The sequence below is a fragment of the Natator depressus genome, chromosome 11, assembly GCF_965152275.1.
Source record: "Natator depressus isolate rNatDep1 chromosome 11, rNatDep2.hap1, whole genome shotgun sequence".
NCBI lineage: Eukaryota > Metazoa > Chordata > Testudines > Cheloniidae > Natator > Natator depressus.
Genome location: NC_134244.1, coordinates 63208110 through 63235275, shown reverse-complemented (window position 1 = coordinate 63235275; position 27166 = coordinate 63208110). Strand labels below are relative to the sequence as shown.

The window sequence follows — 27166 nt, the reverse complement described above, 5'->3', positions numbered from 1 at the left end:
CATAGGGAAGAAGAAGAAGAAGAAGAAATAATTCATTTCATACCATGGACTAACGCAGGCACTTGGAGCATTGCTGGACTGGGCAGAGGAGCTACTGAAAAGAACACAGAGCCTCTGATGGTTTACTGGACTCAGACAGTCCACCTGACAAGACAACCCATTAGCCAGTTACAACCACACATTTCCACCAATACAAAAGAGTTTACACTTTAAAAGCTGCATAGAATGGAATTATATTCAGTGAGAGATTCCGTGTTTGTCCCATTTGTCATATTTACTTTTCTCAGGAGATTAAGTTACCCAAGAGCTCTAGGTAGACTTATGCAAGGATGACTTTTTTGGATTACAGCACAACCAATTAGGTACAAAAAAGTTTAAGGAATAGGAAGTCCAAGTGGACTTTTAAACAGTTTGACAGTTTGAAGAGTCTTTAATCCACAAGTGTGCATTTTAATCCTTTGGGAAAAGAAATCTTGAGCCTGAAACTTGACATTTGCTGCTTACTTCCTTGCAAGAAGAGTTTTTCTAATACACAGGATCTCATTTATTCAGAATACACAAGGTAGATTTTTTAAAAATATACTTTGCAATTACATCCTCCCAACACTCTCCTTTATTCTAACTGGACATCATTCGTGACCTTTAGCCACCAAACCCACTAGGAGACAATATCAACATTAGTGTTTCTCATCTATTTCAGAAATGGAATGCCCAACTATTTTTAAAAGCTGTTTTTTCTCTCTTCATACTGAGTGATTGTTCTCTTCCCCATCCCCCACTTCACCCCCGACTGTAGATGCAAGCACATTCACTCCCAGTATGTAAAACTGAGCTGGTAATGAGATGTACCAAGTTTCTTGCTCTTCCTGGTGGTTCAGAGAGCAAGTGCTTTGCAAGCCCCCCCACCCCATCCCCTCAGGTCAGCATCTCTCACAAATCAGAGACCACAATGTGGTGATTAAACAAGCTGACATCCAAGTTGACCAAGAGCACTGCAGTCCAATATGAACTTTTGTTATGCCTGGCCTGTTCCTAAATATGATATTCAGAAGTATGTTCTTTCTCTCACCACTAAACAAGAACAGGAGGTAAAAACCTAGATTCTTACCTTATGAGACCATACAGATTCACCCCGAACCAATCCTCTCTCATCCTCTTCATTTCTGCCTCCAGCTTTTCCTCCAGAAACACCAGATGCATCTTTACACTGGGCAAAGGGATCTGCATTTTTCTGTTGTATCCTTCCTCCTCTGGCCCGGTAATCTGCTAGCATTCTGGCCAAGCTTTGGCTATCACCCAGATGCTCTGCAATTCTAGTGTTAACTAACTCATGGGTAGGCAAAACCTGGATGGCCTTTGCCTGGATACTTCCATTTATCCCTTGCAGTCCAGAGAGATCCCTTAACAGCTGTTTCTTCCTTCTGCTCTCCAGCTCCTTATACTCTTTGTTGAGGAAAGGAGACGAATAGACCTGCTCTGGGAAGTAGTCCCGGGCAGGGCACCTCATGCCCATCTCTGTTAGAAGAAAAGGTTCATGGAATGTGATCACAGGTGAGATACAGAGAATAACATCTTTCAGCTCCTGCTTAAATGCTAAGGAGTAGGCCTTGAGGCGATCCTCGGAGGAAGTCACCTCCTCCATGATATACAATCCAGTGTCATCCTGCAGTGGGTCTCTAAAGACTCTCATCTGGCTTTTGGAATCCTGCAGGTCACCTGGCTGCTGCAGAGTCTCCAGATGCTGACTATATAGAGTGCCTGGGTGTTGGTCCGTGCTTTGGAAGGGTAGCCGTGATTCTGATACTGGTGTTTTAATACTGCTCAACACTGGCAGTGAATATTCCATTCTGAGATGCTCTTGGTGCCTTAAAGAGGAACCCTCTCGCAGGACATCATCATCATCATCTTGATCCTCTTCTTCAAACAAAGTTCTTTGTTCTAGTGTGCTGGCCTCATCGGAAGAGACAGACTCAGAGAACATGGGCACTTTTTCAGAAGAGAGCTCAACATCTCTGACCACCATGCTAAACTCCTCACCATTAAAGAGGTCTTGGTGCTCATTTTCATCTCCTTGGCTTTCAATCAGAGTATGGAAGGAGCTGTTTTTAGTCAGAGTAGGGGGCATGGCAAACTCATCCATAAGGAAAGAAATTTCCAGTTGGGAATGGTAAGCCACACAGACCATAAAGATAAGGATCTCCTTCACTCGGGTCAGTTCATAGTCTGCAGCTCCACGCAGCTTGATGGTGCAGCCCAAGTGTGGCGGGCACCCTTCAAAAAACATTAAGGTTTTGGTTTGATCTAGAAAGGTTAGGAGGAAAACAGTGAGGGTCAAGCAGTTCTCACATTTCACACTTAAGCAGCAGACTGAAATGTTTTCCTACGAAAAAAGTGAACGCTAATTACGATGTAAGAGTTGGAACTAGTGGTACAACCAGTTATTGCAACACCGCTGCAGGAACTCGTGCCCAGACCAAACCAAGGGTGTGGCTCAAGATGTAGATTTTTAGGTTTCTTTATGGAAAGTTAGCCTCCGCTGTCCCTCACTTTACCAGTCAAGTTGCTATACATTTTGAATCCAGTCAGGACAGAACAAATAAGTAGCATATGTCCCAATATACCAAGATTAAGCTAAGTCATAGAAGTGTAGGGCTGGAATAGACCTCAAAGGTCATCTAGTCCATCCCACCCATGTTGAGGCAAGATTAAATACACTTGTCAGGGATGGTCTACGTATTTGTCTAGCCCAGGGGTGGGAAAACTTTTTGGCCCGAGGGCCACATCGGGGTTGCGCAACTGTATGGAGGGCCGGGTAGAAAAGGCTGTGCCTCTCCAAACAGCCTGGCCCCCACCCCCATCCACCCCTTCCCACTTCCTGCCCCACTCAGAACCCCTGACCCATCCAACCCCCCTGCTCCTTGACCCCCTGACTGCCCCCTCCCAGGACCCCCCTGATCATAACCGCCCCCCCGGGACCCCACCCAACTCCCCCTGCTCCCTGTCCCCTGACTGCCCCCCCCAGAATCTCCACCCCATCCAACCACCCCCTGCTCCCTGTCCCGACTGCCTCCCGGGACCCTCCACTCCCCACCCTTTATCATACTGGAGCCAGCCACGCCACCGCGCTGCCTGGCAGGAGTGGCGGGCCAGAGTGCTGGCAGCGCAGTAAGCGGAGGCTGCGGGGGAGGGGCTGGGGATGAGCCTCCCTCGCTGGGAGCTCAGGGGCCAGGCCGGATGGTCCCGCAGGCCGGATGTGGCCTGCAGGCCATAGTTTGCCCACCTCTGGTCTAGCCTGTTCTAAAAAAATCTCCAATGATGGCGATTCCACAACCTATTCCACTGTTTAACTCATGATGTTCTAAAGCCTACAGACTTTGAAAGCAAATGCCTTGACTTGGTTTCTTTCTAGCTAAAAGAATTGGGGGGGGGGGGGGGGTTAGGGGGAAAACGCAGGTTATTACAGCCAGGAGGGGTCCACTGTTTGGTAACCCATTGGGTTAAGCTTTACATTAATCTGTCAAAAGGTATTCATTTATGTGGTCTTCCTTGCTGCACTGGCCTTCTGTTTCTGTAATTAAAAGGTTAACAATATTATACCTGCAGTTTCTACCCCTAAGCTCCCGACCAAATGAGTTTTTGTCCACTTGTTAGATGCTCATTTCATGTGTTGTATACAGAGATCAGCATAATATGGATCGTTTCTTCATATTTTTTGCAAGATATTAGATATAAAATTTTGTACTCTTTCTTTGGCGTATAAAACATCAAGACTATTATAGCAAAATTATACTTATCAGCTCTGTCAACCTTTCATTCATTCATTCATTCCAGTTACTTGGCAGTCAAGACATGCTGCTTAACGCAGCAGTATCAGTAAATTAATAATCCACTCTCCAACTCTGTTTTGGGCAAATGAGTTCGGACATCCAGGTTCTACTCACCATTAGGTAACTGGAACACTTGCATGTAAAATTTATGACAGGTTCCCAAGTGTGGTTTGGTCAACAATTGATCCATTGAGATCACCAAGTCTCCCTGAGTCATCCGACTTATTCGGTCTAATACTTGCTGTAAACATGCATAAGACAATGGAATAGGGCACAATACTGTCATAAGTTAAAAATATATGTTCCAAGCTGTATATGCTACTCCATCCTTAGAGAAGCCTAAGGCATTAGCTTATTATGATGTTTTCCTAGAGCGAATTAAGGAAAAAATATCAGCCTTAACTTTGAAGTCTCTTGGTTTGCATCATTGGGGTAACACTAATTTCATGGTTTAAGAATTCATATTTGAGAAATTATTCCAAAGAAATAATAATTTAACTAAACTCCAGCTATCATTGCATTTTAGCCCTGTCATAAATATAAAGGGAAGGGCAAACACCTTTAAAATCCCTCCGGGCCAGAGGAAAAATCCTTTCACCTGTAAAGGGTTAAGAAGCTAGGATAAGCTCGTTGGCACCTGACCAAAATGACCAATGAAGAGACAAGATACTTTCAAAAGCTGGGAGGAGGGAGAAAAACAAGGGGTCTGTGTCTGTCTGTGTGATGCTTTTGCCGGGGACAGAACAGGAATGGAGTCTTAGAACTTAGTAAGTAACCTAGCTAGATATGCGTTAGATTATGATTTCTTTAAATGGCTGAGAAAATAAGCTGTGCTGAATAGAATGGATATTTTTGTCTGTGTGTCTTTTTGTAACTTAAGGTTTTGCCTAGAGGGATTCTCTATGTTTTGAATCTAATTACCCTGTAAGGTATTTACCATCCTGATTTTACAGAGGTGATTCTTTTTTTTTTACTGTTTCTTCTATTAAAATTCTTCTTTTCAAGAACTGAATGTTTTTTTCATGGTTCTTAAGATCCAAGGGTTTGGGTCTGTGGTCACCTATGCAAATTGGGGAGACTTTTTACCAAACCTTCCCCAGGAAGTGGAGTGCAACGGTTGGGAGGATTTTTGGGGGGGAAAGATGTTTCCAAACAACGCTTTCCTAATAAAATAAACCTGGATAACCGTTTGGTGGTGGCAGTGGAACTCCAAGGGCAAAGAGTAAAATGGTTTGTACCTTGGGGAAGTTTTAACCTAAGCTGGTAAAAGTAAGCTTAGGGGGTTTATCATGCAGGTCCCCACATCTGTACCCTAGAGTTCAGAGTGGGGAAGGAACCTTGACAAGCCCATTTAAAACGACCGTACCAGACATGACTTATTACAGCAACGTGATACTCTGGAAGTATCATTTCCTGTTACTGTGTTTGGCACTAAGCACTCACCGGCTTGACATTGATGACCAGAGTGATGCCATGTTCCAGCAGCATGTCCTGGGCAATTCGGGACACAGTCTTCTCAACCAGAACCAAGGTAGGCCTGACATCCACTATCCGCTGGACATAGTTCTTCAAGAACTCCCTTTCCTACACCCCAAGAGAAAGCAGGACAGCGGCTGCCGATGTGATTTCTTTTAAAAAGAAAAGCAGTCACACACCTAGCCACTTGTCATGTCAGGCACTAAACCTGCCCTTGAGTCACCATGCCCATGTAAGTGATTTTACAATTCTCTTTAATTAGAATTAGTTTCTCTCTCCTGTTACTGTGAAAGGCCAATGCACACAGGAAAAACTGACTGACCAGAAAGCGCAGTCAAATGCATAGAGTACATATACATTTCCCATTCTCCCTCTCAATGTTAAGTGCGAATTTTACTGTGTCCCTTAAAACAGAGGCTTAATTCAATTAGTTTGACACATCATTAACACAGGAAGACAACCCCTTATCAAGAAGAACTGCATATTAAGATGCTTTTATATGTTGTGTTGAGGTGCATTCAGTAGATTAAAAACAATGGAACTTTGAGATTTTAGTAAATTACTCAGTTTAGTTTTTTGCATTACAGTGCTAAAACGGATACTTCTACATAGCTTTATTTTATGGATTTGTTTGCCTAGGACACTCTGGAAAATCAATCTGAGTTAATGAAAGGTGCAAATTTCAGGTATATTCATCTTTCATTAACTCAGATTAACTTTCCTGAGTGTCCCCATGTACACAAATCCTATATTACACACACACACACACACACACACACACACACACACCACACTAAAACATTAAGGGAGCAAAAAGTAAGGTTGCATAGGCAATGTGCATATGCACATTAGGATTCAATCTTTAATTGCATGATCACATAGTACTGTTTCTTCAGAACCCCTCCCTCATTTAGTGTAAAGTACGAAGAATACTTTTGTCTGTAGGATACCCTGCCCAATTTGTTGCAGAAATTGGAAGGTAGGTAGTAAATGAAGCAGCGGAATTGCAGTAAGAAAAAAAGACAGACAGCTGAATGCTGCTCTGGAGAACTAGATTCTATCCTTGTGGCTTTGTGAAACAGAATTCCTGCCAGATGCTAATAAAGTCTTTTAGCCCACATTTTTCACAACTGGTCATTAGCTGTGTTCTCTTCATTTTCTGGGCACTTAAGCCAAGACCCTGGGGTCTGATTTGCGGAAGTACTCAGTACTCACAGCGGTCACGGAAGTCAATGGGAGCTGTGCTTTGAACATATAAAGTGCTATATAATGCTAAGTAACAAGGAAAAAAATAAAATCAGGTCCTAAGTGTCTCGGATTGGGAACTCAAAATTCATAGATATTTTTGGACCATAATCTTTGTGCTTCCATTCCCCATTTGCCAAATGGTGGATATACCCCTCACCTCACTGTGATGCTATGAAAATAAGTTCATTAATATTTGTGAAGCACCGATACACTAGTGTGATGAATGTCACAAAAAAGGCCATGAGGAAATAATTCTGTCTTCAGAGCAGGGTTTGAACAATATACAGTAAATAAGGCCTAGGACCACAGATTGAACAACAATTAGAACATAAGATATTGAATAGCAGCTTAAGTTAGCACCATCCACTCTGTACATTGAATGAGGCAGCGGACTGGCAGAAAAAATAAAATATGTGATCATGCAATTAAAGATCAGAATATACACACACAACGAAACCAAAGTAACGTTGCACAGGCAACCTTAATTCTGGCATTTCCTAACTTTTGAGGGCGTAACTTAGCGTTCTTTTAATGTAGTTGTATGTGCGGTTTCCTGGGTGTTTTTAAAAAAAAGCAAACTGCAAAAACGAATTCCATGATGTGGCATCATACTGACACCCATATGGGCCAGCAACATTGGAAACTTTAGATCTACCCCACAAACCTCTGTCACTTAAGCTAACAAAGTGACTGATAACAGTACAGTAACTCCTCACTTAATGTTGTAGTTCTGTTCCTGAAAAATGCAACTTCAAGCGAAATGATGTTAAGTGAATCCAATTTCTCCATAAGAATTAATGTAAATTGGGGGGGACGGGAGTTAGGTTCCAGGGAAATTTTTTTCACCAGACCAAAAAAAAAAAAAAAAAACACACTATATCTATACACACACACACACACAAATGTTTTAAACAAACAATGTAATACTGTTCACAGCAATGATGATTGTGAAGCTTGGTTGAGGTGGTGTAGTCAGAAGGTGGGGTATTTCCCAGGGAATGCCTTGCTGCTAAATGATGAACTAGCACTCGGCTGAGTCCTCAAGGGTTAACACACTGTTGTTAATGTAGCCTCTCACTCAACAATGCAGCACAAATGGAGAGGGAGGGGAGACAGCATAGCAGACAGAGACAAACACTGCCCCTTTAAGTAAGCTGACCCAATCTTAATTACATTGTCTTTTTAAGTGGATCAAGACATTGAGACAGCAGCTGCTGCCAGCAAGCTCTCTCTGTCTCTCTCCATCTGTGTCCCCACCATGCTCTATATGGAGAAGGGGTAAGCAGGGTGCAGAAGCAGGGGGGAGGGGGACACCCTGACATTAGCCTCCCTCTTTCCCCTTCTTCCCCATGCACAACAAGCAGAGGCAGAGGGCAGGAGCAGCACATGGCAGCGGGGAGAGGGACAGCTGAACCGCCAGCAATTGATAGCCTGCTGGGCAGCTGCTGCACAGGGAACTTAGGGGAGCAGGCAGCTGATAGGGGGGCTGCCAGTCCACCCTGGTTACAAGCCCTCACCAGGTAGCTGCAACAGGCTGCTCTTCCTGCAAGCAGTGGACAAAGCAGGAGGCTGCCAAACGACTTAGAAGGGAGCATTGCACAACTTTAAACGAGCATGTTCCCCAATTGATCAGCAACGAAACAATGTTAACCGGGAAGACTTTAAGTGAGGAGTTCCTGTAATAGGCTGTCATCCTCTATATGGACCAGCACTACAAGTGGGATGGACACTTTGCCAGTAAGTTTGACAGATACTTACTGAAAGACAAATGGAGAGACTAGAATCTTGGGTCCCAGACTTTGGAGGGCAGTGTTCCCTAGCGAGCACAGACCCTTCTGTCCCACTCCTGGCTCTGCCAGCCTGTCCCTAACTCTTCCCCAGCCCTGGTTCCTCATCCCAGTACTGTCTACACCTCCAAATACCAATCTTCTTATGCAGCAAGTCCTAGTCTCCACTCCAGACTCCTCTTCCCCCGAGTCCAGCCAGTCCCAGTTTTCCTTTTCCCTCCCTGGGCTTCTCAACTATTCTCAATACGTGACCAGGGAGTCCCAATCTCCCCTCACCCTTATCCCAATCTACTCCCCTGTCACCCTACAGGTCTGGCTCTTGTCCACACTGTATGAGTCAGATAGCTTCCACCAAGCTGCTTGTATGTGTGTGGGGGAGGAAAGAGGGAAAAGGGGACAGTGGGGGGGGAGGGGGTGTTCTACAGAGCACAGGAGAGACTGTTACCCTGCTCTCAATTCAGGTGCCCGGACCTGACATGGTCCAAGGTAGCTTGCAGCTGAAGAGAAAGTCCTGCTCTGACTTCGGCTCAAGCATGCCTGGCTCAAAACAGAATCTTCAGGGAGTTTAGCAGCTAAAGTCTAACAAGTCTCAGAGCAATTTTTCCAAAGGTTCCCAAGCCGCTCTAGCTATGAATTTTCCAACAAAACACCTGGTGGAAAATGCCAATTTGTCCACAGCAAAAACATTAGATGAAAACGCATAACCTTAGACAAAAGCAGAAAGAAAGCATTTAGATAAGGCTGAAACATTCAATTTTGAGCTTTTAGGAATATGACATTTTGATTTTCCATTTCAATTTTTTAAATTTTATATTTAGAGTTGAAACTGGAACAAAAAGTGTCAACTTATTTGGAGTTTTGGGTCATGTGAAATTTTGAAGCCGTTTCTGGTCCATTCTTCAACAAAAGAAATTTTGAAATTGCAAAACTCCACTCCCAGATGAAAAATCCAGCTCCTGCACAGATCTACTTACAACTTGGCCAGATTTTCGCAGAGTTGGCAAGTCAAGTCCCGACACCAGGGCAACACTCTGCAAAATTTCAAGCTCTTGCTCCAAAGCATTGGGGAGGGACAAAAAACCACAACCTCTTCTACCCCAAGAAAAAGGTTACCACAACATCCACTTCTTCAGTCTGTTTGTTGTTAAAATCTATTTAACCTGATGAGCATGGGGATTTCTGAATGATGAGGGCCCAAGCTTGCACACTGAGCATGGGTACATGGCTGAGATATCGAGGCCCACGTGGGCAATTAGCATCCGCCCAAAACACAAGGGTTTTGACAATATAATAGTATGTCAGTAACCCTGTTTAGTGTGCACTTGGTTCTAAACTGGATTTACCAAATATGCCCATCCTTTAAAATGGCACTTATTCGCTCGATTTATGATGAGCCTACATGACATATTAAAAAGATAGTATTCAGAAATTTCAACTGTATAACAGGCTATCTTCTCTAATCAGAGTCAAATGGAAGGCGAGTTTAGTTAAGGATCATTTTAATGGGTTAGCAACATAAGATGATTTTGTTTAAAGAAAATTTAAACCTCCAGCTTCCATATATCAGGATAAGCAGAATTATGCATGTGTAGAAAGATTTCATAACTCAATACTTTCATTGAGATTTTCTGGAAGAAGTCTGCTGACAGACAAATAAGAGGATTTGGTAGGTGATAAATATTTATCTGCAGATCATCAGTTTATGCACTTCATTTCAAGTTACCATCTGTGACCAAAAGGCAGTACAAGAGTATCTCCAGCGTCTTGTGTTTCAAAGCGATATTAGGGTATGGATCCTATTCCAATTAGGCCTTTGAGTTACTATAAGTTACACAAATTCCAGTATTAAGAAATTGTTCTGGATGCTCCGTCCAGCTGGCCAGGAAGTTACTGGATGGATATTTGCAAGTATGAAGAATCTCAAGCAACACTGCCTCAAATCCATATCATGCCGAGTTTCGGTGTGGATTTTAATATCAACAGAAAAAGTTGGGATAATTCTAAGCATACGTGATCAAGATTGAAGCCACACCAGATGTACGGATTTATCTTTAATTAGCAGAGAGAAGTTTCAAAACCACCACGTCACAGCATTAACTAACTCCCAGCATCCATCAGCATTTTTCTGGCATCCTCAACAATTTCAGACTTTGGGGTTCAGCAAGATGGATAGATTGTTACTGCCCCTCACACAGTGTGTGAACAACTTTGTGGCAAGTTGCATAAGATCCAGTATTGAAGTTAATTGATCTTTTGACTGTGATATATGCAATTTGTGGAAGAATCCTCCACTGCAGGACAGTTTGTGCTATTTGTTGCAACTTCCACCTGCCAGAAGGAGTGCTTCGGACCACGCTAGTCCCAGTTACCCTCTGGCTTGAGTTTACTCAGATCCACCTAGATTTTCTGCCAACTCCTCTCACCACCACTGTTCCCATTATTGCAGCAAGGATTAGAAAGTTGTTTACTAGCAGTAATTATTGACCTAGTCTCCATGAAACATTGTTTCAGTTCTCCCATAGCAGTTCCCCCTTCTTCCCCCCATAGTTAAAGGGGACAAAGGGATATAGCCAGCCTTATTTCAAGGACAGCTTTGAAAAGGTGACAGTGAACAATATTCCGAAGAAGAAGTTACAAGCTCTAATTTACTGTTAACACAAGGGATGAATCCTATCCTTTGTTGCTGAAAAAGCTATATCAAACAATGTTGAATTCTAGTGCTAATGTTTTAATTTCTATGTGCCTGTGCTAAGCACCAAGCCTTTCAAGGTCTCATAACTGAACCAACAGACTGTCAATCAATGAAGCACTCAATGTAAGGGCTTTCAAAGGGTCACTGTAAATAAACACTCTTATTCAGACTGCTCCCTTCAGAGAGATATCTATACTTTGTGTCTGGACAAAAAGCAGCTCTACCAATTTAGGCATTAAACCCCCTGAAGCCTCCCATCAGTGGTGAGAACAGCACACAGCGCTAAAGCAATATTTGTAATTTTCTCCATTATTAGACCAAGCATTGTCAGTTCCCAACAGACTAACACAAATACAGAAGTACACCTGGACCCAGTATTCATCCATTCCTGAGTCTCAGTCAGCTGCTCTGCCATTTTGAACAGCAAGATCCCCGATTCTTAGGCACACTCTATACAAACACACTTCTTAAATACTCATGTTATTGAAAACGGCCATGAATTCCTCTCGATCCATGCAACTCCCCCAGCGTGAACGGGACTCGCACGTTTCTGCTGAGGCCAGTATACATCTTTTTCCTGAAGTCCCAAGCCCAAAGCAGCTGTGAGTTATCCATCACAAATTCTCTTCCTTCCACTCCACCCAAGCCCCCTGGTGGCTGGAACTGAAGCTAAACAAGTGATGCTCTACATATATGGCTAAGTCATTAGATCATAAAAAGACAATATAGAAAATGTAAACTAAAAATAGAAGATATTCTAACCTGAAGAACAATGGGGTCTATGCAGGTGAATTTTGTTTCTTCTCGGTAGAGGTACTCGATGGAACACTTCAGCAGAAGAATTTTGGGATTTTTTATATAGGTGTTCATCTAGAGAAAGGCAGGGTAGTTAAAACAAAGGGAACAGTCATCTAGGTGAGAGTAGACCCAAGACGCCCTCCATGAGGAAGTTTTTATGAAGCTCCCTCATACAGTTACCCAAAGGTGACATAGTTGCAAAGATGAAGTTCTGCAGCATATCATTCAGATGATCTTTGCAAAGATTTACCACTAAACCATGCCGATTGGGTAATGGCTCCAATCAAATCAACTTTATGCTGTGCCAATCTCATATCAGAGAAAGCAAGATACAGTTTCATCTGTCCTGCAGGACAATTATATTGCTCTGTAAAGAGAATGTCAACAAACGAGTTCCTAGTACAAACCCCTTTCTTGCACAACAGATGGAATTTTAATGATCCAAGACTTCCGAAGCCACCAGAGCATACTAGGTCAATCAGATTCTCTCCACCCTGATCACTGGCTTTATTTTACAGACTCATTTACTACATGCCATAAAAAAAAAGTGCACCCATAAAAGGATCTTTTCCCAGTAAATCTTACAGAGCTTAAACGTTTCTAGAAAACGTTATATTCTACAGCTTTGAGGAAAGTTTAGTTCATGCTCTCAAAACTCAGATTCCCTGGACTACAAAGCAACTCCTTTGAATGGAAATGCAATATACATGCGCACACACAAAAAAAAAAATCCGCAAATCTACTGTTCAACAGCCTTGAGCAAAGCCCACTCCACAAACCCCTTAGGAGAAAGGTTTTGTAGATCAAAGATGATTTTGTAGTATGTTTACTATCAGTGTGCACCACCAAGGAGGAGAAGTTTCTCTTTTTAAATACAATACCCAGTGCAATGCTAAAAAGAATGCGGGCTATTTTATTTATGACACCTTCATTACCTTTTTGTGTGCAACGTTCTTGGTGCAAACAAAGCCATTCACCACCACGGAGTCAAATTTCTTTCCACCTGGGATCTAACAAGATAGCAAGAATTAAAGGCTTTCTGGTTTAACATATTCACTTAATCTCTCTTTAAGTAATTTACGTAGTATGCTGTTCAATTAATTTAGTGAAAAAAATTGTATTGTACACCACGCATAGGTTTTTCTAAAACCTCAATTTGCTCATTTCTATTTTTTGTGCTGTTACAGATATAGTAGAACCTCGGAGTTAAGAATGCCAGCATTACGAACTGACCCGTCAACCAGACGCCTCATTTGGACCCAGAAGTATGCAATCAGGCAGCAGCAGAGACCCAAAAAACCCAAAAACAAAACGCAAATACAGTACAGTACTGTGTTAAACATAAACTACTATAAAACTAAAGGGAAAGTAGAATTTTCTTCTGCATAGTAAAGTTTCAAAGCTGTATTAAGTCAATGTTCAGCTGTAAACTTTTAAAACCACCACCACAACATTTTGTTCAGAGATATGAACAACCTCTGTTACCGAGGTGTTCATAACTCTGAGGTTCCACTGTAATACAGCTCCCACTATTCCAGGTCAAGACCTCTTTAATAGCATACTTTCAGTGGAGATAACAAAAGTAGAGCCTGGAAATGGCAGCTCTACGTATCTTAGAGCATTTCGAAGAAGTCTGCCAAGTGGTCAGAGTCCCAAAAACCACAGTGAAAGGTAGGCATAACAATGGATGCCAGACAGGCTCTCTGAATTAAATTTAGGTTGCCTAGAGGCATATTTCAGAGATCACATTATTGTAGAAATCCCTTTCTAGGTCATCTACAGCACAGCATTCGGTTCTGAAGAGCTGCTCGTCTACTGAAACTCAACCTGAGTGCTAGGAGAGGAGGTAGCAACAAATATGGTTGGGAATAGATATCATGGGGCTGTCTGCAAAAAGGAGTAGAAGACTCACCTGTAATCTTACGTGGCTGCCTGAAACAGAGGATGGCCTAATGAGAGTAATTTCTGTAAGGAGGAACAGGCTTGTGCCTGGTATCTTTATTCACAGCAGCTTCATGGTCAGGTCCCAGTCTCCTGATGGCCTTTCTGATCCGTGATCACAGCCCTACATTTGTTACAACTGCTATAGTCATCAGTGCATCTTGCGTAACTCCAAGAGGATTAAGCTACCTCATGGAGGCCAGTTGCTGGGCTTTGTGTGGAAGGGTTAACTCTTGTGTAATAGGCAGTTTCAGGAAAGAGCTGGCCTCCAGTACACTACACAGCAGGCTGCCAAGTACCAAACATCTCTCGTTAGACATGCAAGGTTTAAAAAAAGCCAAAAGGCAGGAAGACAGTGAGCTGTTACTCTTACTTCATCCCACGCCATCCTCTGCAGCCTGAAAGGAAGAGATTGACTCAAGTGCCTCTAAGTGCTTTGCAGCACAGGAGGCAAGAGTCACGTACATATCCTTCCCCAAAATAGCAACTGTCTTCCCTGAAACATGAGACATCTTTCAGAGGAGCAGCCGTGTTAGTCGGTATTCGCAAAAAGAAAAGGAGTACTCCTGGTACCTTAGAGACTAACCAATTTATTTAGCATAAGCTTTATTGGATGCATCCGATGAAGTGAGCTGTAGCTCACGAAAGCTTATGCTCAAATAAACTCGTTAGTCTCTAAGGTACCACGAGTACTCCTTTTCTTTTTGCATAAGACATCTGTTACTCATGCTACTGGATTTGTAGTTTTCAATCCAGACACCTGCCCCGTCAAGAGCCACATCATCTTTATTTCACACAAATTTCCTGTCATCATTCTCCCACTCCCAGAACTCACTTTTTTTATGTGGACAAACTGGCGGATATCCATATCATCGTCTCTGTTCTTGATATCAGGTCGGACAGTCTGAACTACCTGGCAGACCACAGGCACAATGATATCCCTCCAGGATAAGGACAATGACTCATTGTTGAGTAGCTGCTGAAGCAGTGCCATCATATGGTTATGATTAGCTGAGCTGCAGAGGAATCAGAGTGATTAAGGGAGAGGAGGGGAACACACATTGCTCCATCTGAAGCAGAGTGACCTAGAGGTTTTTTACTTCATAGTGTTTAAAATGCAATCAGCAATTTGAGGAAACATCAGTCAGGAGTGTTCCAGGTCACCATCTTGTTTATTTTTTCTGCTCTATAGTAAGAGGCAACAGGTAGCACAGAGAAACAAAAAATATCTTGATTTTTCCCTACTGGGACAGAATTTCTTAAATACAGATAAATCAAAGAAGTGCACTAAGTATCTAGATCAAGTCCCCCTTGAAGAGAGAAAGTTCAGCTTTTGTTTGACAGCGAGTTATTAATTGTATTGCTCGAGCAGCAAAATGCTCTTTGCTGCAACTCAGTTTCACAACACACTGTACATGGGTGGTCAATAAGCAACATCTCTTGGATGCTGTGTGGCAATTTTGCATACTATCAATAAAGTTCAGACAGGCAGCTCCATTTCAAGGTTATTTTTATGTGCTTACATCATGCTATTTAAGGCATGCCAAATATTTTTGGTGGAGTAGGCCCAGAGTATCATGCCATGCAGCATATATTAACAGTGTCATGTGTAGGTCATATTCGGAGGAATTTTGCTTTACATGCAAGGACCTAAGAGTTCAGATATGGACGGTTAACCATCTGTAATTTTAACAGCAACTGTGACACTTTTTCCTTTGACTTTTGCAATGGACACAACATTGTTAGCAGACATGAAAATGACTGGCATGTTTGTAACGTTTAATGACATTAACTCAGACACACGAGCGCAAACAATTGTTTCAAACCTGTGGAATCACCAAATCATGGCTACAGCCAATTGCCAAACTCTCAGAAGAAGGCGTCCGTTATCACACATCCCAGACAGTAAAATAATGACAACGGCAGACATGTAGGCTGCATGTATGAAAATGAAATCTCAAAACATGTCTGCACTACCAGCTAATTCAGCACTGCTGCGATTGATGCAGCCGTGTTGATTTAGCGGGTCTGGTGAAGATACACTAAGCCAGTGGGAGAGCACTCTCCTTTCGATGTCTGTACTCCACCTGCCCAAGAGGCGGAAGCTATGTTGATGGGAGAGCGTCTCCCGTCAACACACGGCAGTGTCTGCATCATGCTAAGTTGACCTAAGTTACACTGACTTCAGTTACGTAACTTAGATCTACGCTAACGCTGCAAGTTGACCAGCCCTCACTAAGCTGTTAAAGGACACTTCTACAGCGCCAGATATTTATGTGGCATTTCAACCAATAACACACTTACTCTGTCTCAGGCTATTGATGATTTAAGAGAGCCAAGACAGGGGACAACAGGACAAAGAAGGGGAGGGTGAGAAGAAATTGGGGAAACTGCGAAAGAGAAAGTCCCAGAACAACTTTTTTTTGGAAGGGGAGAATTTTTACCAATCATGGATTCCTTTCTTGCTTCTCTAGCATATTGATCTTATTACAGAAAGGATTTGAATTAGAGGTAACATTTTCAAAAAAATGTTTAAGGAGTCTAAGTCCCATCAAACGTGAAAGGGACAAAGCTTTTGAAAATTTTATCCTAGACATCCACATCAATTCCCTTTTATGCTCAACTTACAGAAGCCTCTCCATAGCCTGTTTCTCCCCATTCTCTTCCCTCAGCAGATCCAGATTGCTGTGGTGCCAGCCTAAAGGTGTGAAAAACAGCTCTTTGGATTTCTCCTCCACCCTCCGATTGAACAGCGACTCTAAAAAAGGACAGCAAGAAAAGCTTGTTTATACGAAGTCAAGAGCTGAATGCTTACACTTTCTCCTTTTAAAAAGCTGAAAGAAGAGACTTCAACAAGACTAGTTCAGGCCTTCGATGTGAGAGGCTCTTGAAATGTTAAAGTGATGCTGGAAACAAAACAGTGGTAGTCACTGACAGTAATTTAGGTATTCACAGTGTCATCAACTATAGCAGAGTAAGCATGCTATTCCACACTTCAGGCTACACAGCCTCATGCCAGATAATTTGCTTTTCTTCTCTCGAGCCTGCTCATGAGCAGTTCAATTTTAAGGCAGCAAATTAACTATGTATGGCTACCTATACCCTCGTATTGCTTAAAATAGGTAGTAACTGAATCCCCATATACTTAAGACCTTTTAAAATTAGAACAGTCTAATCTTGTATGATTTCACTGGCAAAAAGCTATTGTTTTGGAAGCCTTATATCCAAAAGTAGCACTAAAAAAACATCTAGTTATTCCACTCAAGTAGTGGAGTTAGCAAAAAGGTCATGTACATAAGAGCATATTCAACTTATTTTAAATTTATATTAGAACATAAAACAAACATTATCCACAATCAAGCCCAATGGAAATGCATCTCCTGACTAATGCAGACTCTTAGAAATTAAGTAGGCAATTGCACATTATGAGCACAAGACTTTAAGACAGTGGCGATTTAGCCCACTAAAGCTAGGGCCAATCACTTGAGATAAAATCCTACTGAATAGGATTTTTGCTCATAATATTATATCTTGCTTTTCCAATATAACTGAGTGAACTCTTAGAGCAGTCCAATCTTTGTCAACAGAAATCACACTAAGTTCTGTTTAGTCTCTGAACTAACACTACTCAAGTCTCGCAGTTTTGCTAGCAGTCTAGTCAGAGGGCCAGATTCACCAGGGTTATTCCAGTTTTATAGAAGTAAGACTCCACTGAACTGGAGTAACAGAGGACAGTCAGGGCCAGAGTCAGATCTGTATGTAATAAAAATATTGGCCATATGAGGCACAATCTACTAGGTTGGTTACCTTTTATAAGACCAAAAATAATATAATATATATACACCAAAATAGCTTGTTAAGAGCCATGGTTTTTAAAGATGTCCTTAAAATACATGAAGGGAACAGCTGACAATTTGGCTTGAGCTTGATGCCTGGTCAGTCTGTTTTGCTTTTGCCTTTCCCTTTGTGTGGATTCTTATTTTTCCCCTTCAAACAGTACAGTTCCAAAGTAGTAATAATTCTTAGGAGTAGTTTAGTTTTGTTTTTTAAAATCTGTCCTATTATGTCGAAATAGTTTTTATTTCTTCAGGTTGTAAGTAATTTATTTCTTCAGGTTGTAAGTAAGTAAGTAACCCTTTAAATTTTCATATTTTATGAGTTTCACCCAAAATGAAATGCTAAAAATCTTAACTTGTCCGTTAATTTTAATGATTACATTTGATTGCCCTCTCACCCCACGGCACAACTGTATCAAAGAGCAATACTAGAAGCTTCACTATCACCATTATGCTGACTACACGATTCAAATTTAATTTGTGCCACTAGTGCAGAGTTCTGCACTAAAATTTAAATCTTTGCAGTCTAGGCTGCAAGGGGAATGGTTATCTTTTGGACAACTCAATACGGTTACAGGCCATCATCATCATATTTTAAGTAATCCGCATAGGAACACCACCACCACCACCCACACTATGAGTATGTGACTAAGAACAATGCTTGTGAAAAAATAAAAAAAGGCATTTTTCACTTTTAGATGCTTTGCACCTGACACTGAATATTTGTCAATAAATTGCATGCCTTCACATCCAGAAATATGTAGCCTGCTTCCTAATCTAAAAGTGTCTCAAACTTACAACTGTGTCCAATAGGACTTGCCTTTCAACAGAAGCAACAAGAGCGCCAACATGATTTAAGAGAAGTTGCGCTACAGTGACCTCAGAGATTAGTTTTGAGATATTGGTGGCACAGAGATGTTAGGTGCACACACAAATGTACAAGGAAATAAGCGGGTAGGAGAGTTAAACACCTGATGGAGCCCAGAAAAAAGAACTAATCTCTTATATGCAGGAACGTTTGCGGATGGTGAAGAGCTAAACACAGCCAGTTACTGTGTAATGAAGGAAACTTCTTTTCAAGGGCATTTAAAAAACAAAGAATCTGACAAGCCCGAGTTCAATCTGAAAGTGAACCAAGTAAGTGGAGAAAGTTACCTAAGTTTCTTGCTATGTGCCTTTAGAATTACTTTAAAAAGCCAATGTTTAGCCCAGCTCTAATATCAATAGAAGCTTTCATATCTACATTACACATTCACTGGAAAAAAGCATTTCCATTCATCTTACCCTTGATGAAAGCGTCACTTATTGAGACCATTTGTTGCCCTCCGTTGTCAGGATTCAAGTACTCTGGAAAGGATAGAGCAGATGGAGATGGGAGGAGACACAGAAAAATGACAGGTTATGTTGGCATGCCAGTATAATTATATTATGTACACACCCACACCACAAGAGAAAATATTACTCATTTAAAGCATTTAGTCATTGCTGTAGCAACAATCTGACGAGTGGTTAAGACAAGAATATCCTCTCATACTTGTTCTGTCAAGGCTCCAAAATGACGGCACAATACTGCTTAAAACTGTTCAGCAACCAGCCTAACATGGAGAGTATACAAAATAAAGCATTGGGGGAAAAAACCATCTGCCTTTCCAAGTTCCATGTGGCTAGTTCCCCCCTACATCTACATCTGGAACCTATTTAAGTCTTCACCTGAGAGAGACTGTGGAGGTACCCAAACACAATGAGGAAGCAGGTCTCCTTTAATTTTTTAAGGCACATTAAAACCAAAGGTGTTCCCCCACCCATGCATAACCTTAACTTGGTTCTCAGATTCAACTAACAGACCCTTTATGAACAACAAGCTCTCTCATAGGAGTGAAAAATAGCCATCTGGTTCCGGGACTCTTCTCAATCAAAGAAGCAGACATGCAACGTGCTCTCCTTAAGAGCTAGAGGGGTGAAAAATTATGCTATACTTAAAATGGATTATGGTCAAAATGGAGAGAAGAAAAGGGGTCAGTCAAAAATGTGCACACAGCTTCTGCCCTGTGGCGGGGTAGTGGGGCTAGAGGCTTCTGCCACAGATGACTGGTGCCTGCTGAGAGTGGAGGAGCACAGTTTAAAGGTTCAGCTCCCCACACCCCCAATAGCTCGAGTCATAACCCCCCCCCCCCCAGCACACTCCCCTCTTACCCTCAGCAACACCTGCATAGCCACAGCTCGCTAGCTCCAGCAGCTGCCGTGCAGGGAGGGGGCCCGGCGGCATGTGACTAAGCGAGGCCAGCAAATCCTGGCAAAAATCCAGAGGGGGTTGGGGGGTGTGGAAGGGGCACGGCATGTGACCCCATGTGCCTCCCCCCACACGTCACCTCTGGCAGCAGGGCGGGGGTATCCGCAGGGCTGCAGGTATGCACCAGCTCTCAAACATCTGAAGATTGTCATATGCGGCTCTGAGGGTCAGTAAGTTTGGTCACCCCAGTGTATAATATATGCGTGCATGTTATGTAATATAAGATAAGTAATTACAGAATATGGTATCTATCAACTTGTTTGCCAAAGAGTTTTCCAGGAAATATCTATCAAAACAATTATTACCATAACATGACAAGTTAGTAACTATATCCAGCTTTCACAAAACCAAAACAAAAAACCAACAATGCTGTTTAGAGGGAAAAAGTAGTCTCCAAAGTCCCACATAAGCACCCCCAACATGACCACCACCCTGCCCTCCCCCACCAAAAAAATCCTAACACTTCAAGACGAAGTCTTTTGCTCTGGGATGACTGATGAGTGCACGCTTCCAAGGCAGAGAAATACAGAACTAAATAAGACAACTGATAAAGTAGCAGAAATATCAGAACTATGCCCTCATGAATTACAACACAAGTAAAACATTAAAGAGGGACACAGTCAACATAAGTTGCATTTCTGCCTGGTAGTTTCATATCTGCTAGTGTTGCAGATACCACCTTCCTCCCCCCGTTAGGATTATTACTCTAGACCAGTGGTTTTCAACCTGTGGTCCCGCACTACATCCAAGATTTCCAAAGGGGTCCGCACCTCCATTTGAAATTTTTTAGGGGTCCACAAAAAAAAAAAAAAAAGCTTGAAAACCATGGCGCTAGACTGTAGACAGAGAAACACAATCTCTTCATTTTATTTCATGCATTTGACAGCTCTGCGCATGGAGTCCTTTCTGTTTTGCAAACAGTTAATTACATGTCCTGGAAATTCAAGCACATGCTTTCAGTTCATGTCTGGGAAGAGGACTCTTTCCAGCGACAGTGAAACTAGGCAGCATAGAGAAGAAGGAGCAGGAAAGAGGAGTGGGCATATGCAAGCATGGTCCCTTAAAAAAATTAAAATAAATAAATCAGCAGGGACGAATCCCAATCCAAGTTTGGATATGTTGTCCAGTAGGTGCTCTAAACTGAAGCTTCATACATAATGGATGAAGAGTCCAAGATGGCAGCATCCCCTTCAACTTAGTTACTAATACGCTAATATTTTGTCCAAGTAGAGGCTGAAAGGAGAGTCTCTTTAATAAGCTGTGCACAACTAGTTATTCTAAAGGCTAGCTGACTACTTTGCAGTCTGCCCCATTTAGGGGATAGCATACAGCTACCCTACACCAGAAGCATACTAGAGACTAATCTGTGACATAATTCCTCCCCAAACACCACTTACACTAGAGTAAGAAGTAAGTTATTTAACCTCTTTTCACAGAGCAGCTCACTTACCCTATATACCCTGGAGAGCAAGTAGAGGGCAGAACCAGGACTCCTTCCCTTGCAGTAGTTTCCCCCGCCCCCACAGCTGAAGCCTCAATGTGAGAATCTTACTCCACTATGCATTGTAGGGGCTATGACAATCTAGCCCTAAGTGAGGGTTACTTATTAGGAATATCTGAAATACATATGTTGTAAATCAAAATGTATCAAGATTTTATTGCCATGCGTTTGGGATGACCACATTATTCGTAAGTGGCAAAGCCACAAGTTTGTTACTACAGATGAACCCAACATGCAGCAATAAATGTTTTGTCACATGCTACCCCCGTCCCCCGCATAATATGGTATATTTTGTTTAAGCCCCGTTTCAGGAAGTTGTTTTAATTTTTGTATCCTTGTCTAACAAGCTAGATAGCTTTAGCACCCATACAGAGGCCTCCCGGTGACAATAAAGTCAGAGCCAAGTATACTGTTTTGTTTGAGAGGCTGTCTCTAGAAAGTTAACCAAAATTATTTTTTTTAAATAAGTCCATGTGTGTCACTTTGTGAGGCCTGACATTCAAGAGCAGGGCTGGAAGAGAGTGCTGTGTATCACTGAAGGTGGGACTCAAGAGTTCCAGCTCTCCCCCATGGAAGCTAATAGGTGGAGTTTCCAGCCACGGCAGTTCATGAGATATTTTACTTCAAAATATTCTGCCCTGAGGTCACAGCCTAGCATTAGTCAGTACCGCAGCAGTAACTGTTTTGTATCCCTGCTTATACCCATGATGTGTTTTGTTTAGGGGAGCAAGGAGCATGTGTGCTAAATCATAGCTTGAAGGATTAGATTTTTATTGATAAGTATCGGTAAATGTCAATTTCACCACACACAAAAAATTTTCCATTACAATCATTAAAATTTACAGATAGCGAAGTAATCAAAATGCCACTCGAGAACTTAAGACTCAAAATGTAGTGATCTAAACTTTTGAATCAGGCTAGTTACAAATGGACTAGCAAACGAATAGTAAAAGCAAGTATGATTCTCTTTAAAGATATTTACATTGTATATTTTGACAATTTGTGTTTTAATAGTTTATAAAGCTTTAACTTCCTGAATCTCAAGGTCTGTCATTAAATAATTGTCTGAATGTCCCACACCTGAAAAAAATTAAAAATAAGCATCTGTCAAAGTTATAAAAAATAAAAATCAGATTCTACCAAGCTTATTTATAGACCAGAGCTGAGATCTAAAAGTACCTTGGAAGTTTGAAATAGACAAAATTAGTCTGTTCACAGATGCAGGCTATAAAACAATGCAATTTATTCCATAGATTCTATATAGCTTTTAAATAGGGCTTCATGGTTAGAAATAGGATATACAGGAAACTATTCAACAACTTCAATAATTCGCACTGTCGAAAAGGGATGGAAAGAGTTAAAACCAATCACAATAGCCATGACCATTAGGAAGGATGAAGTGAGATCAGGAGGAGAGACAAAGCTTTTCTTCATTGCTACGGTAATCACTATAGATCACTAATAGCAATTTAAAATGTCTTAAAATCATCCTGCATTAGCAAAATATATGCATGCCATTTTCCCTTGGTGGTGACATGCCCCCAAATAGGCAAGCCTGGGCTTGCCCTCACTCACCATACGTGGACGAAGACAGCTTGGGACATTAGACTGGGTGAATAGTTCTACGAAAGCTTTGGTTAAAAACAGAAAAAAAGCCACAAGACACCTTATTATGGACTGCCAACCCTCCTTTCCCCTGTTCCACTGCAATTTTATCCCCTTTATGTCTAACTACACAAAGGTGAAAACTGCTCTGTATTGAAGAGACTCTGAAGATAGAATTGTCAAAAATTGACATAGCATCTACAAGGTGAAGTCTCAAAAAAAACCAGTTTAAACAATGAAAAAAGTTTAGCTGTTTTAACACTAGTTCACTTTTAACCACTGAGCGGGTTTTCACTGAATGAAACACAAGAAGAGAATATGATGATCAAGTTCTTTTTTTTTTTTTAATCAGTTTCACTTTCTGGCTTATAAATTAACAACCTGCGGCAGCATTTGGGCTGCACACCCAAGAAGTGAATGAAATTTGACTCCAAGGTTATCGTACTGGAATTTAGTTTCCTGGAAGTGTCTGATATTATTGAGTCTTTTATGTCCTTACATAGACAAGTCCCTATACCGGGCTCAGCAACAATCAAAAAGCAGCATTAGAATACCAAAAAGTTTCTAGTACATTATAGACTATTGCTCTACAGCTGTCCCCTGTATGTACCCTGCAATTTCCACCAGTCATAAGTAACTTTATACTGCAGAATTGATTACATACTTCTTAGAACAGATGCTTTGTCCCTACTTTACCTCCCCTTTCCCCATGACCGTGACTTATAGATTGTGTGACAAAACCATCAAATTACTTCCTGCTGTAGGAGGGTGTGTCACCACCAGTTCTGCAAGTTCTTTCACGGTAAGGAATAAACTCACTACCATGTAAGATAACAGAAGATCCTGACTAAAACAAAGCCAGAGACTAATTCCCATCATTTTCATAGGGCAATGTCACAATAGACTGCATCCAGCATCAATTAGCTGCTAAAGGTTCATCTATGTGGGGATACTTTGGAAAATTAATCTAAATTAGTTCATTAATTTCTTAGGAAGATTATTTTGGCAGAACAGCCACCAAGCAAGATTTACTTACAAGTGATAGTACACGCATCTGACCTCTGCTGTTTTAGCAATTTCCTTTTGCCATCATTCATGTTTTAGGAGATCATCCATTTAATTTCCCTGAAAATACAGTACCGTTTCCCCATGTCTTGACCAGCCTAGTTTTAGAAGCCTGGAACAATAGGGCCAACACTCCGTTCTCCAGTCCCTTTTGAGATTTTCACAGTCTCACCTAGAATGTCAGGAAGGGTTTCTTGTCTAAAACATCTAAGCGTTTCCCTTTCCACTTTATCCCACAGCCTCCCCTAGAGGTTCTCACACTACAGGACAGGAACTATAAGTATGTAGAGTCACACAATTACTGGCTTCGAATGTTGTAGAGTATCTACCCCTAGTTAAACAATGCTGTACACAGAGACCCGGATTCTGATCAACCTCATGACAATTCCATCATCTTAGTGAAATTACTCTCACTTTTACATTGCTATAAAATTGCCTGGATATAAATTTAGTTATGCCAGAAATTAATGGAAAATTCCAGATTTGGTTACACGAGTTCCAGACACAGAGGAGCTCCATTAAATTCCCCTTCATCTTGTAATGCTTGCCTTAACAGCCCAAAACTACACTGATTTCTTTTGTAGTGCCTGTAACCAGGCTTACCATCCTTTAAGACAAACTGCAGCGCACTTCCTTGCACTTGGGAGGGGACTCTCAGGTATAAATGAGACTCAATCATAGCCATACAGACTTGCATAGCCATATAGACTTACAATGGCAAGTTTAGTTCAGATTTACTGAATTCCAGGTTTCTCCCTCTTAATAAAAGGATCTTTTGAATTATTCCCCCTCTCTCACCAGGTATATTAACTTCCACTTTGAGTCTCATTTTGTTGTTTTCACCTTTTCTAATTCCGCAAGTGTCCCAGCTCCTCCCAGTTTAGATTCCCTCTACAGATTTCATTCCAGCGGTAATGCTAACTCTGCCCACAACCCATTGCAGATTTCTATCAACCCACTTATTTCTGTCCTTGGAAAGCAGATAAACAGCTGAATTTGGCAAGTGATGTCTTTAATAATTCTAGGTTTCAGAGTAGCCGCCGTGTTAGTCTGTATTTGCAAAAAGAAAAGGAGGACTTGTGGCACCTTAGAGACCATGCTCAAATTAAGGTGCCACAACAAATTTATTTGAGCATAGCCTCTAAGGTGCCACAAGTACTCCTTTTCTTTTTAATAATTCTGTAATCCTGAATGTGGGGGGGAGCCCAAGAACAACATGCCTGGCTTATATTCTTTGGTCAAACTTCACAACTCTATTGAAGAGTAACATGCTGAGGCTACAACACAGCAGAATCTACTTCCATAATAAAGTTCTCTCAGATTGGCAGAGACCCTGACATTTTTTTTTTTTTGTCTTCCTCTGCAGCATGGGGCATGGGTCCCTTGCAGGTTTAAATTAGTGTAAATGTGGATTCTCTAACTTAATGTCTTTAAACCATGATTTGAGGACTTCAGTAATTCAGGCCCATAACCTCTGGCTATTATAGGAGAGGGTCTGTGAGGTTCTGTGACCTACAATGTGCAAGAGGTCAGACTAGATGACATGAAGGTCCCTTCTGACCTTAAAGTCTAGGAGTTAACACAAAAATTTAGGCCTATGCAAAAATAAATAAATAAATACATACAAAAATCCCACAGGCCACCTAGGATCACATTTTCCTATCAGTTTATAACGGGTAGATAATGACAAATATGATATTCATCAATGTGACAGGAACATAAACATACAGCTTCCAGAGAATTGAAGCCCACACCCTTCTGAAAAGAAGGAGAACAAGGAAAGAAAAGATTAGAAACATCTGCATCAGCAATTTCCAAGATCTCAGAGCTCTGTAGTGGGAACACACTTTCATTTTAGGTTTATTCCTGACTGCCCCAGCTACTGTACACTGTGAATTAGATGGCTTATCTTTGATTCCAGTTGTGTGTGCTTGCTCTCAAATATCTAGTTTTATATACTGAATAAGGTACAGTGGACAAGATTTTCAAGCTTAAATGCCTTAAATTAGGAACCCACATAGTAAGCTGTGCCCATAATGGTCAGTGAAGTCAATGGATGCTGCTGATAATCTTTTGAGGGGAAGAAGGTGGGGTCATAACATCAGACAAAACTAGGCTATTATCGAATATAAAGGCACTCCGCTTTTGAAAGTACCTTCAGCACTTTCATTTTTACAATACACCTATTTTCCTTTCCTTCTGGACAGACTTTAGCAGGTACCAGCAGTGCCTGCTGTAGATACTTGAATTTAAGGTTAGCCCACTGCCAAAGGGGCTTTTTCATTTTTTGGTTGCTAACAGTTGCTGCATCAAACTCATTTTAGGCTGAAGCTTCCAGTATTCTCTGTCCAACCGAAAATTTTTCAGAGCAAACCATCTGTGAACAAGTGAAAAAAAATAAGCTTTTCTGTCCTAATTCACCCCAACAGAAACTTTTCCATTGTATTTACATTGACAACTGAGGGATGCACTCATTAGGAGCATCCCAATTAAAGATCCTCTACTCTGCTAGTGAACCTTACAAGAACTGTGGACAGACTCCATAATCAAAGACTTTTAAATGCCCATTTGAAGAAACCAAGGACAGGAATCTGCAAAGCTGTTGAAGCTGCAGGTAAGGGAAAGGAGAACAGAAATAAAGAGCCACCCCAGCATTTAAAGGAGCCACCAATTATTTGCAAACAAAAACAGTGGGCCAGACTTTGTTTCAGTCAGCGATAGTCTGGTTCACAGTATACTATAATAGAATGGGAGAATAGGTGATATTTTCAAATAGATTTCACATGCCTTTTCACATTCCAATTTAGCATTCATTTATAGAAGAGATTTAAGAGTTACTCAGCAGTTTGACTATTAGATTTGTTAATCAATGCATTTTATAAAAGGATAATTGGACCAACAGTGGTAAACTGATGGAGAGATGGAGGGATTAAGTTTTCTCCATCACTAATGGTGATTAAAAAAAGTGGCAGTCTGATTTTTTTTTTTTTTTTAAATAATCACACCTTAAATTGGCCAGATGGGAATCTTTTTGGAACATACACACTTATGATGTTGTCCCAGTTAGATGAACAAGACAATATGTCTGGAACTGCCATGC

At 41.4% G+C, this 27166-nt stretch overlaps 1 protein-coding gene across 5 annotated transcripts in view; it reads right to left on the bottom strand.

Moving 5' to 3' along the window:
• Nucleotides 1-27166, bottom strand: part of PIKFYVE (phosphoinositide kinase, FYVE-type zinc finger containing) — a 99338-nt gene that overhangs the window by 38537 nt on the left and 33635 nt on the right. For all 5 annotated transcript variants that reach the window (XM_074968028.1, XM_074968030.1, XM_074968031.1 and 2 more), the window contains 9 exons: nt 18890-18952; nt 16398-16527; nt 14605-14785; nt 12764-12838; nt 11793-11900; nt 5271-5411; nt 3942-4068; nt 1109-2301; nt 44-144 (listed from right to left, as the gene is read on the bottom strand). In XM_074968028.1, the coding sequence (XP_074824129.1) occupies nt 44-144; nt 1109-2301; nt 3942-4068; nt 5271-5411; nt 11793-11900; nt 12764-12838; nt 14605-14785; nt 16398-16527; nt 18890-18952 (2119 nt within the window). The remainder of the gene's footprint in view (nt 1-43; nt 145-1108; nt 2302-3941; nt 4069-5270; nt 5412-11792; nt 11901-12763; nt 12839-14604; nt 14786-16397; nt 16528-18889; nt 18953-27166) is intronic.